Source organism: Haliotis rubra, unplaced genomic scaffold (assembly GCF_003918875.1).
Source record: "Haliotis rubra isolate DU_JTF1 unplaced genomic scaffold, ASM391887v1 Scf130, whole genome shotgun sequence".
NCBI classification, from domain to species: Eukaryota; Metazoa; Mollusca; class Gastropoda; order Lepetellida; family Haliotidae; genus Haliotis; species Haliotis rubra.
Window position 1 is genome coordinate 1,357,501 of NW_025765226.1, and position 15,776 is coordinate 1,373,276.

Sequence of the window (15,776 nt, forward strand, 5' to 3'; positions counted from 1 at the left end):
ACTGACAGTTAAGCCAGTGCAAGAAAAGTGAATTCCGCATACTAATGTTTTACATGAAATGACGTCATTTTCCAAATATGTCATCTTCAAAAAACAAAAAAACCGATGATCATGGTAATCTTGGTTGTTTCCCCTCAACCCTTTCCTTTTCACAACAAAATTCATACGGTATGGAAGTCTGTGACACATTTTATGCACCAGTTCATTTAATTCTTTAGTCTGAGATTATACGGGTCTCGTTGAATTAATTTATATGTAGGTATGAGAAACACCACTACGGATATATGAAAAGGTTACATTTTATTACACTGCTGAGTGGTATGGCATCAAATAAGAGGGTTGACCTCTGAAGAGACTAATACAATTTACTTCATGCAAAAGGTAGAGCATATACTTGATGAACGTGGTTTACACTACTTGTCCGTGATGGCCACGGCTTTGAGATGACATTATGTCTAAGGCAATGAAGAATACTTAAAGAATGATAATATGTTTTAGTCCTCTCTCTCCTCCTCATAATAATCATCGTTTCGTCTGCATCAATGTTTCGCTGCAGGAGCTGGCAATGCTTCGCCACTCCCTGACTAACTGTTCTTTGTCCATTTTCCACAGTTGACGAAGTCGTGGCCAACCTATCCTAGCTGTGTTAAGCATGTAGACGTTACTGGGATCCTATTACCAGGGACTGAGAGATGCGCGCGCATACGCATATCTTTAACAGATCAATTTCTCTGTCTGACAAATCATTCTTGGTTAGATAGCCCGCCAGAACGTACCCGGATGCAGTTTGTGGTGGTACATTGTCACTGAGGATTGCCATGTATGCCATTGCTATGGCGACCTCAAAGATATATGGCAGGTAACCATTGTGAGCATAATCCAAGATGGCGGACACATCGTGATCATCCCTCCATCTGTCGTCATCCGCAGCTTCAGTGACCAGGATATTCCCTTCGTTGAAATCACCATGGATCGCCCCTTTAAAAATATGAAAAGAAACGTAGTGATTTTGAATGCTTTAGCCCGAATATCTAAGCAGGTTCTACTCAAGCAGTTGTCAAACATAACAAGTGTTGATTCGAATGAGTTTGATTTAATGTCGATATATACAGCATACGCTAGGCATAGAGGCATCATTCTAAGCGCTACTTCATCCCAGAGAGATGCTTAATACATTACTGTACTATCTTCATCGTCACGCTGGGTTTCTACTAACGTTCTAGTTGTTTGTGATAGACTGGCGTCGAGTGTGTGAGATGAAATCCATTGGTCAGAGGTTAGTTCACGTGGTTATCTATGACTTCCGGCTTTTGGGTATGGTTTGATAGCATCCTTTAAAGGTCACATGCAACGTAAAACACAACTTTGCAGATTCTGATACCTTTCGGTATGGACTTACCGAAACAAATCGTCAAAAATGCAAATTCAACTTATAAAGTTGAAAAATAACGCGATGAAAAAACGCGCGAAATCGTAGTTCAAACGATTCACTAATTTTCCCCCAGCGTTTGGGGGAATTCAAGTGGTTTCAACAGCTGGGCTGCGCTCATAGCACGTGCGCAGTGAAATAGGTTCGCGCAGCTTGGAAGCGGGTTGTCCGGTGAATACTCGGTGAAGGCTTTGGTGTGAGCTATTTTTCTAATAGTAAATTAACTGTTTACATAATTTCATTTGTCCATTTCACCACACGTTCTTCTTACCGAGTCACTTTCTCAGTTCGATACTTAAAAGCAATGTCATTATTTAGCGTTGACAGAATTTCTAACTGTGATATAGATATGTCGTTGTCACAGACAAAACTCAATGTCTTGTTTTATTGACACCTATGTGTCTGCCTGCCTGTCTGCTGATGACAATATATCCAATACACAGCTGCTTTCACTGACCACATGCAATTTGAACTTAACACCAATCAGGCTATACACCATAAACAAAACGCATTGATTTATGGCCCGAGTTCGGTCTCTGTCACATTATGTAATTACACAGACAGGCAGGTGTGATACTTGAACACATGACATGTTATGATGTCTGTTGATTGCAAAATGTTCTACACAAAAAATGAGCATGTATTTACAAAACCCAACATCTCTATATATACACACACAATGAGCCGTGATGGCATCTGTAAATGAACCAGCGGTTACACTTGAGTGCACGCCCACCCGCTCTGAATGGGTTCGGTATCCCGGCTGCTTCGTTTCTTGGGAAGTAAACCCAAGTACACAATATTGCACTTTTGATTTGCGATTGTACGCTTATGATTTTGTTTAAATGTTTTTTCATAACCAGCAATGTATATTATATATCATGAATAAGTGATAATTGTGTTTTAATTATGTTTGATTTTTTGGTTGCATGTGACCTTTAATGTTGGATGACAAATTGACTTAGGTTGTTAATGTTTACGGTAAGGTTGTGCTGATCAACGAGAGTCGGTATGGTGACAGACTTAAGATGTAAAATTGGGCAAATCCAGTTTCACTTTTTGATGAATACACACGCCAGAACACCCAATGCCCAAGATATAACCCAATGCATATCTTCTGTTAGTATAGGGCCCGTAAGTCGCTAGACGGGTGACGGCCACGTAAAGTCACATTGTGAGTGACCCGTCAATTTGGAACCAGAACTGGTTCTTGAACGGACGCTTGTCACCGGAAATATGGTCCCGGAAGTAAGCTGGGTCCCGTCTCGCATATCGCAAGATGGCGCGCGCAAAGGGAGCCGGGAACCAGCTTAGTACCGAAAGTAGTGCCTCGCGGGGCCCTATTAATCTGAGAGGCAAACGTTCATGTCATTAAATCACATGTTCCATCCCCACGATTAGGTGGCACCTAAGTAAGCTGGGCCCCGTCTCGCATATCGCAAGATGGCGCGCGCAAAGGGAGCCGGGAATCAGCTTAGTATTGAAAGTAGTGCCTCGCGAGGCCCTATTAATCTGAGAGGCAAACGTTCATGTCATTAAATCACATGTTCCATCCTCACGATTAGGTGGTCACCTTGGTAATAGTATTTCAGCGACTTGGACCCCTCATCCACAGTATAAATGATAAATATATAATGTGAACAGAGTATGAGTGAAGACATGACTTATTTACGATACATACATTCTTTGATAAATTTTGCTACAGAACAATCGAGTATTTTTATCAGCAGACTGCAACAGCTTTATAAATTTATGTTTTGATGGACACTCCCAAATATAGCGACACTCCCAAATATTACACACACTAATAAAGTGAAATTCATCTTCAGTTACAGAAATGACATGATCATTACAAAAATCACACAATCTATAATTTCTATAAATATCTAAATAGCGACATAATGCAATTTTTAATTTACGAGATGATATTCTGAAACGTGTTACATAAAATGAGAGACATGGTGAAAGATAGTTGAGATATGTTTCATAGAAGAATTTATGTTTAATATCATTATACAAAGCAAGTTTAGTACTTTGGATAATATCGCTTTTCCATTTCTGTACAAATTCATCAATCAAACGTTGTTTAAACACTTTACAAAAGTCATTTGCATCAACACAATCAGAAAACAACCATACAAAACCAAAACCATGTTTAGATAAAACAGATTTAGCAAATTGGCCCAGGTTTTAACTCCTCTCATGCAAGATTCTAGCATGATATCATAACACATCTTCCAGACATGATTATTTGAACGTTGTAACTTGAACCAGTATTTTATAACTCAGGGTATTCTGTTGATATATAATGGATATTTTCCCAGTTCCCCGTAGACAGCAGCGTTTTTTAAATTTTGAGTGGACTTTCAGAATTCATTTTAAGAACTTGAGGTGGATACGTTCAATTTCAGTAGCGAATGTTGTTCCCCCATACTTCACAGCCATAGTTCATGTAGACTAACAACTAGTCTCTGAAATGAACATATTTTACTGAAAAAGTTCATAGTAAAAAAATATACATATATAATGAAAAGGAGACTTTCTTCATTTCCTGAAGCTGAGGAAATCTAGACTTGCCACATTTTCTAGACTTGTGTGGGCTTTCTTGGATATATTTGCTGCAGGGTCTGTACGAGAGACTATAGTTCATGGTGCTTGAGACAAAAGCGTCGAACAGCTGACAGCAAGTACTTGGCGTGAAGTACCCTTTCAGAATGTTAACAAACAGCACGTTCATTGCTTTTAACCCTTTACCGACGAATGACTTCAGACATATGTTAATGTGTACGTTCGATGACATAACATTTCCAAGATAGTTACATTCATTAACGGTCTCCAGCTTTTACCACCAATAGTCCATGAATGTTTTAATATTGTTCTTTTTTCAGATATCATGACCTTAGTTTTGTTCACATTTATGGTTAGACCCCTCTTTCTACAATATACTTCCAGACTGTTTTTGAGATTTTGCAAACCCTCGGCAGAATGTGATAGAAGAGCCATATCATCAGCAAAAGAGATTAAAACAGATTTACGTAGTGAAGAATGGCGATTCCATCGTTGGTGTTTTATTTAAGCTCCTGCTCTAGATCTTTAAGGAAGAATGAGTGAGTGAGTTAATATTTATCGTCACATCAGCAATATTTCAGCCATATCGTGACGAGAACAATTAATAATTATATTATAGATTAATAAAATTAGGAAATATAAGCCTGTTGACGAAGAACAGTAAAACGGCCAGTGTATCACAGGTATCCATTTAAAACTAGTAATTAAATCTTAAACATTTTACTAGAAATGACAAGACAATGTAAAACAGGCTATAGATTGCCAACAACTGAAATTGATCACCATACTAGTATAGGACCATGCGGACTTACAGTACATTTGCTTCAAGCATGGACCCTAGCTGGATTTACACCATCCCTTCAGCCGTTAGCAGCTTAGACAAATCTAGCCATACATTTAAAAAGACACATATTCTACGATTAAAAATAGTGGAGAGTTTTAATTTACTTTGAATGTTTGTGGACTTATGTACCCTCTCAGGTGGACAATAATTTCACAGTACTTTAACCCCTACAGCCACTAACAATCTAAGTTACTAATTTAAACTTCCAATTATAAAGTATTTATCTATTTACAAATCATTTAACAATTCTATTCCTTTTTAAAAAACAGGAAGAATGAGAATAATAACAGTGACATGACTTCGCCTTGCTTTATCCCAGCTCCAATACTGATAACATCAGTTGGTGTGGAACCTATCTTAACACACGACGTCACCTCTATGTACAGTGATTATAGAACTGACCACATTTTCCCTTTTATACCATGTTTATATAACTAACACAGCAGTCCATTTCTATATACACTGTCAAAAGCCTTTGACAGTGCCACAAAACAACAATACAGTGTTTCTTTCTTATTTACAAATTTATGAACAGCTAATTGTAATACGGTGGAAAGACCCTTCCTACTCATATCCCAGGTGGATATTTTCTCTGTTAGAATAGATGTGAATAGTTTCGAGAAGCAACTGTTAAGCGTTATACTGTGATTGTTGACGTCATCTGTGTGGCCTTTCTTGTGTAGGGGATAATCACCCCAGCTGACCAGAATCGTGGAAATATGCCATGGGAGAATATCTTGTTGAAAAATGTCGTTAATGGTTCTAGAATCATATCACTTGCACACTTGAATATTTTATTCAGTAATCCATCGAACCCGACTGAGTTATTTGTCTTCAGCCTGTCGATAGCTCTCTTCACCTCGTCCACTGCGATCTCTACATCAAGCTCCTGGATAGCTCTCTTCACCTCGTCCACTGCGATCTCTACATCAAGTTCATGGATCCGACAGTTGAACAGAAAATGAATTCCTCCTCTTATCCACAGATTACCTTCTCAATACTTCATCAGCCTTGTAGCTTATATCATCTGTGATCCTATTCACCAATCACCAATTACAAAATCAGTTACCCACTCGAGCATTAAAATCACCTACAATCAACACCTCATGCTTTAAATTCAGTGTATGACTCCTGCAATAAATCAAAGAGATTAACATCATGTTCATTATACATAAAAGAGGGGGCGGTGGGGTAGCCTAGTGGTTAAAGCGTTGGCTCGTCACGCCGAAGACCCGGGTTCGAATCCCCACATGGGTACAATGTGTGAAGCCCATTTCTGGTGTCCCCCGCCGTGATGTTGCTGGAATATTGCTAAAAGCGGCGTAAAACCAAACTCAGTCAGTATACATAACAGACCCCTCTGGCCATATATGAACTACACATGTGTACACATCATTTTCAGAACCAAACTTGTTTTTGTAAAAAAATTGCAACCAACACTGTTCCATCTTACCTTGTTGAAATTCACTCAGGTGTTCTAGAACACGTGTCTGAAATGTTTTGATGACGTCATGGACCATCTTTCTGTCGCCATCATCGTCAACCATGTGCAGCAAGCCAAGAATCAAGGGCAGATTGTCAAGGTGCCAGATCACTTGGTTACCATGTAAACCAGAATGATCAAAGCCCTGTGTGGAAATGAGTGAACTCAATAATCAACACATAAGGACCGAACCAAAAGATCATACTTATTTCATTCACCAACACCTATATTGGCACATTGGACAAAACCACGACCCTAAATGAACATCAACAGTTGAAATATACAGTTGACCTGATGTAACTACACAAAAGATGTTACAAATCTACACTAGTATGAATAACCGACATCGGTTCAAATGGCATGCTAGGTAACTGTCTGACGGACGTACGAATTCAAGATAGGGATTTTCTTCTCAAAATATACTAAAGCAGGAAACTATGCTTCATATCAAGTTCACCATAAATAAACTGTGCTTCATATCAAGTTCACCATAAATAAACAATGCTTCATATCAAGTTCACCATAAATAAAATGTGCTTCATATCAAATTCGCCATAAACACACTGTGCTTCATATCAAGTTCACCATAAATAAACAATGCTTCATATAAAGTTCACCATAAATAAACTGTGCTTCATATCAAGTTCACCATAAATAAACTATGCTTCATATCAAGTTCACCATAAATAAACTGTGCTTGATATCAAGTTTACCATAAATAAACTATGCTTCATATCAAGTTCGCCATAAATAAACTGTGCTTCATATAAAGTTTACCATAAATAAACTGTGCTTCATATAAAGTTCACCATAAATAAACTGTGCTTCATATAAAGTTCACCATAAATAAACTATGCTTCATATCAAGTTCACCATAAATAAACTGTGCTTCATATCAAGTTCACCATAAATAAACTGTGCTTCATATCAAGTTTACCATAAATAAACTATGCTTCATATCAAGTTCACCATAAATAAACTGTGCTTCATATCAAGTTTACCATAAATACACTGTGCTTCATATCAAGTTCACTATGAATAAACTGTGCTTCATATAAAGTTCACCATAAATAAACTGTGCTTCATATCAAGTTTGGGGCGGTGGGCTAGCCTAATGGTTAAAGCGTTGGCTTGTCGCGCCGAAGACCCGGGTTCGAATCCCCACATGGGCACAATGTGTGAAGCCCATTTCTGGTGTCCCCCGCCGTGATTTTGCTGGAATATTGCTAAAAGCGGCGTAAAACCAAACTCAGTCAGTCAGTCAGTCAGTCAGTCATATCAAGTTTACCATAAATACACTGTGCTTCATATCAAGTTCACCATAAATAAACTGTGCTTCATATAAAGTTCACCATAAATAAACTGTGCTTCATATCAAGTTCACCATAAATAAACTGTGCTTCATATCAAGTTCACCATAAATAAACAATGCTTCATATAAAGTTCACCATAAATAAACTGTGTTTCATATCAAGTTTACCATAAATAAACTATGCTTCATATCAAGTTTACCATAAATAAACTATGCTTCATATAGTTCACCATAAATAAACTATGCTTCATATCAAGTTCACCATAAATAAACTGTGCTTCATATCAAGTTCACCATAAATAAACTGTGCTTCATATCAAGTTCACCATAAATAAACTATGCTTCATATCAAGTTCACCATAAATAAACTGTGTTTCATATCAAGTTTACCATAAATACACTGTGCTTCATATCAAGTTCACTATAAATAAACTGTGCTTCATATAAAGTGCACCATAAATAAACTGTGCTTCATATGAAGTTCACCATAAATAAACTGTGCTTCATATCAAGTTCACCATAAATAAACCATGCTTCATATCAAGTTCACCATAAATAAACTGTGCTTCATATCATGTTCGCCATAAATAAACTATGCTTCATATCAAGTTCACCATAAATAAACTTTGCTTCATATCAAGTTCACCATAAATAAACTGTGCTTCATATCAAGTTTACCATAAATAAACTGTGCTTCATATCAAGTTCACCATAAAAAAACTGTGCTTCATATCAAGTTCACCATAAATAAACTGTGCTTCATATCAAGTTCACCATAAATAAACTATGCTTCATATAAAGTTCACCATAAATAAACTGTGCTTCATATCAAGTTCACCATAAATAAACTATGCTTCATATAAAGTTCGACATAAATAAACTGTGATTCATATCAAGTCCACTTTAAATAAACTATGCTTCATATAAAGTTCACCATAAATAAACTATGCTTCATATAAAGTTCACCATAAATAAACTGTGATTCATATCAAGTCCACTTTAAATAAACTATGCTTCATATAAAGTTCACCATAAATAAACTATGCTTCATATAAAGTTCACCATAAATAAACTGTGCTTCATATCAAGTTCATCATAAATAAACTATGCTTCATATCAAGTTCCCCATAAATGAACTGTGCTTCATATCATGTTTGCCATAAATAAACTATGCTTCATATCAAGTTCACCATAAATAAACCGTGCTTCATATCATGTTCGTCATAAATGAACTATGCTTCATATAAAGTTCACCATAAATAAACAATGCTTCATATCAAGTTCGCCATAAATAAACTGTGATTGATATCAAGTTCACCATAAATAAACTATGCTTCATATAAAGTTCACCATAAATAAACTATGCTTCATATCAAGTTCACCATAAATAAACCATGCTTCATATCAAGTTCACCATAAATAAACTATGCTTCATATAAAGTTCACCATAAATAAACTGTGATTGATATCAAGTCCACTTTAAATAAACTATGCTTCATATAAAGTTCACCATAAATAAACTATGCTTCATATAAAGTTCACCATAAATAAACTGTGCTTCATATCAAGTTCATCATAAATAAACTATGCTTCATATCAAGTTCCCCATAAATGAACTGTGCTTCATATCATGTTTGCCATAAATAAACTATGCTTCATATCAAGTTCACCATAAATAAACCGTGCTTCATATCATGTTCGTCATAAATGAACTATGCTTCATATAAAGTTCACCATAAATAAACAATGCTTCATATCAAGTTCGCCATAAATAAACTGTGATTGATATCAAGTTCACCATAAATAAACTATGCTTCATATAAAGTTCACCATAAATAAACTATGCTTCATATCAAGTTCACCATAAATAAACCATGCTTCATATCAAGTTCACCATAAATAAACTGTGCTTCATATCATGTTCGCCATAAATAAACTATGCTTCATATCAAGTTCACCATAAATAAACTGTGCTTCATATCAAGTTCGCCATAAATAAACTATGCTTGATATCAAGTTTACCATAAATAAACACTGCTTCATATCAAGTTCGCCATAAATAAACTGTGATTGATATCAAGTTCACCATAAATAAACTATGCTTCATATCAAGTTCACCAAAAATAAACAATGCTTCATATAAAGTTCACCATAAATAAACTGTGCTTCATATCAAGTTCACCATAAATAAACTGTGCTTCATATCAAGTTCACCATAAATAAACTATGCTTCATATCAAGTTTACCATAAATAAACTATGCTTCATATCAAGTTCGCCATAAATAAACTAAACTTCATATACAGTTCAACATAAATAAACAATGCTTCAAATCATGTTCACCATAAATAAACTATGCTTCATATCAAGTTTACCATAAATACACTGTGCTTCATATCAAGCATTCTCTTCCCACAGAGGTTACTTGTCATATCTTCCTACGAACCTCTGTTCTAATACGCCCATATTTCCCGGTTCTCGTAAAATCCCCTACCGGCAAAAGATCGCAACACGAATTATCTCCCTTCTTTCTATCCAATCAGAACACGTGTTACATCGACTTAGATTCAACTTGACTAACACAAGCAAATGTGGGGCCACAAATATCCCCCATCTGCCGGGGAATTGTGTTGATGTTACACACAAGACGTTTAATGGCAAGCTTGTCCGTTGTCAACGAGGGCGATGGAGACGCCACTGATCCGCCATAACATGACGGAGTTCTGTCTAGAAGAAATGTTTGCGCACCGCGCAGGGGAAGAAATTTGGTTTTTCTCGAAGCATACAGAAATTACCAATGCAAGGCCTTGCGAATGATCACTTTTGAAACAACGTCGCTGATTGCACAACTAAATCTGATTGCCTCCAATCACGAGTCTTGAACGCTCACACCATGAAAGGGCCGTATTAGAACACAGGTTACGTAGGAAGACATGACAGGAGTAACCTCTGTGGGAAGAGAATGCATATCAAGTTCACCATAAATAAACTATGCTTCATATAAAGTTCACCATAAATACACTGTGCTTCATATCAAGTTTACCATAAATAAACTGTGCTTCATATCAAGTTCGCCATAAATAAACTGTGCTTCATATCAAGTTCGCCATAAATAAACTATGCTTCATATCAAGTTCGCCATAAATAAACTATGCTCGAGGCATGGAACACAAGATAAACAAAGCTTGCCAGGAAGAGCCATCCGTTCTAGCGAGAACAGTCTAACGTGGACGACCTCGTCAACAACACCATCGGTGTCCTGGACTACAGTGATCACGTCGCTGACCTGATCCACCTTCAGTGATCCACCTGCACATGATCCATCAATGTGACTTATCGGTGAACAGTCTGTGGCTCAAACATTTCTTGTTATATATTTATTAAATTTCTACCATGGCTACGGTATCAGACGACGACTCACATTTCTTTTGTTTTTCTTGTCTATTGAGAGTCCCGGGAACGCTGTAGCTTGACCGTTCCCGCAAAAGCCACACCTAAATTGAGGAGGTTTGGTCCAGATTTCGCCTTCCCGGGCCATAACACTGGGGGAAGCTGAGTTGGCTTGTATTGGATTAGGCTGCATGTTTTCTTAAATGGGTAAAGGTGAGGTGAAATTGGGTTTACTGTCGTGCTTGAGAATATTTCGCTCATATGACGACGTGCATGCGTGTGTATGTGTATGTGCGACTGCTTGTACTAGCCCAGACTTAAGCTGGTTTTATAGTGCTAGTCCACTGAGATACCAAGCAGCAGTGAAGCATGAATACCCCAGTCAGGCACATTATACTGACTCCGAGCCGACCAGTCCTTGTTGTACCCATTAATGCCGAGCGCCAGGCAGGGACCAACAAGTACCATATTTTAGCGTCTTTTGGTATGACGCGGTCGGGGATCGAACCCGCGACCTTCCGCTCTCCGGGCGGACGCTCTAACAACTACACCACGGAGGTGGTCTTAAATGGGTAAAGGATTCTCAAACGAGTAAGGAGATTTTGCAATGAAGTCAACTTCTTTTCTGTAATATTTTAAAGCTATCCTCCTTTGTTTTATAACTGAATAATAGAACCTTGAGTAAGGGTGTTAGTACAGCGTGAAATTATACACAGCCAACAAAGAAAAGAATGACACATCTACTGGATGCTGCAAAGGAACGATGACGACCATGAAAGACAGACTGATCAGAACATCTGACTACAGCCACCCTGCAGCTTCCTATGCCTACGACGTCGACGTCTTCAGGACGCGTCTCATGGATCGAGCCAGAGAAGAAACCACATCCATCTCCAAGATCTACGTGGAGGAACTATGCAACATCAGGAGAAGTGCAGATTCCTTGCCTGACGATATCCTGCACCCCCACCTTCCCCAGCATCAGGCCACCACTCTACCGAGGGCAAAGAAAGAGGCTACCCAGGCTGCCCACGACCCAGCCTGAGGTCCAGATAGGCGGTGAGTGGACAACAACAGATTCGGGTGAAGACTTCCTGATTCCCAACATAGAAAACAAGAGGAAGAGAACACTCATCTTCACCACCGCGACCAACCTTGACCTCCTGACTAATACAGATGTCACCTACGGCACGGTCTACTCCACTCCCATATCTTCTACCAGCTGTACACTCTACATGCAGAAGTTCTGTACTGCATTCTTCCGACAAGACCAAGGACACGTGCGTCTCCATGTTCCGACACATCTAGGAAGCAGCAGCGACCCATAGCGTCAACATGCAACCCAGTATCCTCCAGATTGACTTTGAACATGACGTCGCCTACGCAGCAATGGAAATTCCCTACAGATCTGGGCCTAGATTTTCGAAGCTCTCTTAGCGCTAAGATAGTCGTAACTTAATGTTAATGAATGGCACTTACGACTATCTTAGCGCTAAGAGAGCTTCGAAAATCTAGGCCCAGGGCTCCATTCCACAAAGCCATCGTACCGCTAAGATGATAGTAACTCCCATACTTTAACATAGACTTACGACTGTCGTAGCGCTACGATCGCTTTGAGGAACGGGGCCAGATCCGCGGATGTTTCTTTCATTTTGCCCAGGCCCTTTGGAAGAAGATCCAGATCACTAGGACTCGCTACGACCTACAAAGAAGATGCTGGCGAAGAGAAGCAAGGCTCTGGCTCTTGTCCCTGTAGCTGACGTTGAAGATGCTTGGCTGGACATTATGGCTGGTGGTGATCAGGTAATCAAGTAGTATGTCAAGACACAGTGGATAGAACCACTACACCAACACCACCCACAGGACTAATAACAACCTGGAAGGTTGGCTTCACAACCAGCAGACGTCATGCCATCCCAATATCTTCAACTTCATCACCCTGATCAAGAGGGGACAGTTGGTCACAGAAGTGATGAGGGCCATCCGCGAGAGCCGAAACATCGCCGACGCTAGCTACGTTGAAGCCGACCAACGCATCCGCCGAGAGAAGGAGAGACTGCAGAACGGCGAAACCGAAGTCATGGCCTTTGTAGATTGTGTGGGACACTTGCCTGGAGTGTAGTGAATATGTTTGACATTCATTCAATGTGTTTGAGTAAGAATTGATTTGAAGGTGCTAATGTTTATATGAATAGAAGTACGCAAAGAGAAGAAAGTACAAAAAGTAAATAAAGAGAGTCCCAACACCCAACGCTTACGCCGATGTAAATAGAGAGAGTTCCAACATTCCTTGCGTCTTGTTTTGGTATGTTCCAATGTCTAATACATTGTAAATTAATTAATAGCTAAGACCACAATGCTCATTCGTCGACGGTATCCTCCCAAAACTTCCACAGCTTATAACAACAACATTTCTGGTTGACTGCACACACTTTAGCATACTGATTACCTCAGTCTGTAATGGTTTAACCCATTACCCAGTAATGAATACAAACAATCACTTAGTAATATATTAGATATTTTATAAAGGCAGGGATATTAACAAAAATACATATCTTTTTTAGTTACATATAGCAGTCTATGTAGAACATTTATTTAGAACTTATATCCTATAGTGTCCCAAGATTTCACCCAAACATTTGACAGTCATAGTGGACGGCTCCGTCTCTGCTGTACTTCTGTCTGGAAAATATGTGACATATATGTAAACATATAAAACTGGCTATTATAAATAAATGTCACGACCGTTATTGTGCCACTGTCCATACCATAACATTATCAATTTCCTATTTAATTAAAATTGATTTACGTGTTTATGCCTGGATTTGGTAGTTCAAGCATGTTTGGGAGTAGAGCTTCAAGTAAGCATAATACAATTCATATTCTCATTTTGAATTTTTTGCTTCACATTACTTTATATTTGCAAATCAGAATTGAAAGGAATTGTTTGGCGTGTTGGCCCATTTTAAACAATAAAATTAATATAAAATTTCAAAACTCATCAGCTATGTTATATTGTAAAACTACATATTTGAATATACATGTTCATTAAATGTACGTTAAGCTTGCATAATGTATGCTTTGTATGTGCAGAATAATATGAACGTAATTAACAATATTTCAAGGTAAAACAAGAAAACAAAATTTACATTTTAATATGCACGAATTTATATCATATATATTTCAGAGTTATTAACTAGCTGCTCTCTTCTCTACTAAAATCTCTACTCTGTCAGGTGATGCTGTTGTTTCAGTTCAGTGCACTTCCCGGGCTATCCTATTACCTAAAAAGGGATGATGAGGAGTTGTTGATTTAACAGTGTGTGGTAGTATTGGGATGTGGAAGTTTTGGGATATAACCTCGTCGACTGCATTTTGCTACTCTGACTAATTGGTATGCGGCCTTTTGGGACAACGTCTTCCCAAGCGAACAGCCAAGGCAATCAGGTGTTTGTTTTGTTTGTCTTATTTTAAAGAAAATTTGTTCCGATACTACGCAAATGCATTTAAATACATTTCAATGAAAAGACATGCCATCGTGACTTTCAAAAGATGGTTCATATAAAATGAAAACCGATGAATTTCGTTGACATAAGCAATATAAATACAAGGGGGTAGCCTCTACATTTACACATTGTTATAGTCGCTGGTATTTCAGAAAGAGTATTGTCTCTTTTATTTACCTTCAATTCCGTGTCAATTCTGCCCGCCAGCACCCCTACCTTGTAACACAGCCCCGGGGTGAGGGGTACAGATTGTAATATTTTCCCAGGGATAAACTCGAACAGCCGCACTACATAGGACGAGTGAGTATCTGAAAATACAACCTTCAATTGTTGTAACGCGATGTTCAGAAGGTGAGAAGGTGAATTAACTCTTTCAACTAGCTCCTTTGCAGTTAAGGAATGGGGTTGCGTTTTCTGGCAATAGTATCTTCGTGTATTGGGTTTTCGGACACTTAAGAACAGCCGTTTTTGTCTCGATCATGGCATGGACAATTGTTAAACATTCCACAGACTTCTGAAATATGACTTTTTGACAATCAGAAGCCATCATTCAAGAGTATGGAAATGCCTGAGTGAGCAGTAACGTCCGAACATTTAAGATCCGACGAAATATATTCATAGACACTGATCGTTGGTCTTACATTGGCCCGTGCTGTCTGGGTTCTTGCAACCCTCGTCTTCCAGGTTCAAGGTCAGGTACAGGTGCCCGCTGAGGGTTGGGACGACCCGGGCGCAAGGGATACCACTCCCGTACACACGGGACATCATCTCATGCTGGGCTTCTGAAACGATAGTTTTGTTTGGTCGTGTGACATACAGCATTTTGTAGTGGAATAGTTGCTGTACATAATAAATACACTTGAAACCTGAAATAGATCTTTCTCGTTCGCATCCGGAGAAAATACACCCTGGTAGTTCTCACAAAACACACACTTTAAATGCAATAAGAAATTAACAAGATACTTTACCTATGTACTTTGTGTTCTGTGAATTCCGTTTGTTGAGAACTTTGAACGTATAACCATGGCAACACGTTTCCTTTCACTTGTCTCCAATTGACTCCACTTTGACCAGGAAGTTCAAATCTTCATAGCTGTCAAGTTTCTGGCAACTGACCATGCGCAGGCCGAAGTGTCGTGCAAGTATGGCCCCAATGGAGGACTCATTCAGCGATGGTCTCACCGAAGTTGCAAGCTTGATGTGGTTTGCCATTCTGTTGAACTGTGGACGATAAATAAAAGTTCA

The 15,776-nt window shown here is 38.5% G+C and overlaps 1 protein-coding gene across 1 annotated transcript; it reads right to left on the bottom strand.

Annotated features, from left to right (window-relative positions):
• Positions 1-283: 283 nt before the first annotated feature.
• LOC124267295 (hydroxylysine kinase-like) lies at positions 284-15,776 on the bottom strand. Its single transcript, XM_046702216.1, has 5 exons — positions 15,500-15,776; positions 15,173-15,313; positions 14,709-14,839; positions 6,295-6,469; positions 284-978 (listed from the first exon to the last, which is right to left on the bottom strand). The coding sequence occupies exons 2-5, from the start codon at positions 15,297-15,299 to the stop codon at positions 662-664; spliced, it is 750 nt and encodes a 249-aa protein (XP_046558172.1). The 5' UTR covers positions 15,300-15,313; positions 15,500-15,776; the 3' UTR covers positions 284-661.

Excerpts from the sequence above, each read along its gene's own strand:
- LOC124267295 (XM_046702216.1), bottom strand. The coding sequence starts at position 15,299 with ATGATGTCCCGTGTGTACGGGAGTGGTATCCCTTGCGCCCGGGTCGTC. Across the intron at positions 14,840-15,172 it reads CCCAGACAGCACGGGCCAAT|ATACTCACTCGTCCTATGTA; the intron begins GTAAGACCAACG and ends TTGTATTTTCAG. Across the intron at positions 6,470-14,708 it reads GAATTGACACGGAATTGAAG|GGCTTTGATCATTCTGGTTT; the intron begins GTAAATAAAAGA and ends ATTTCCACACAG.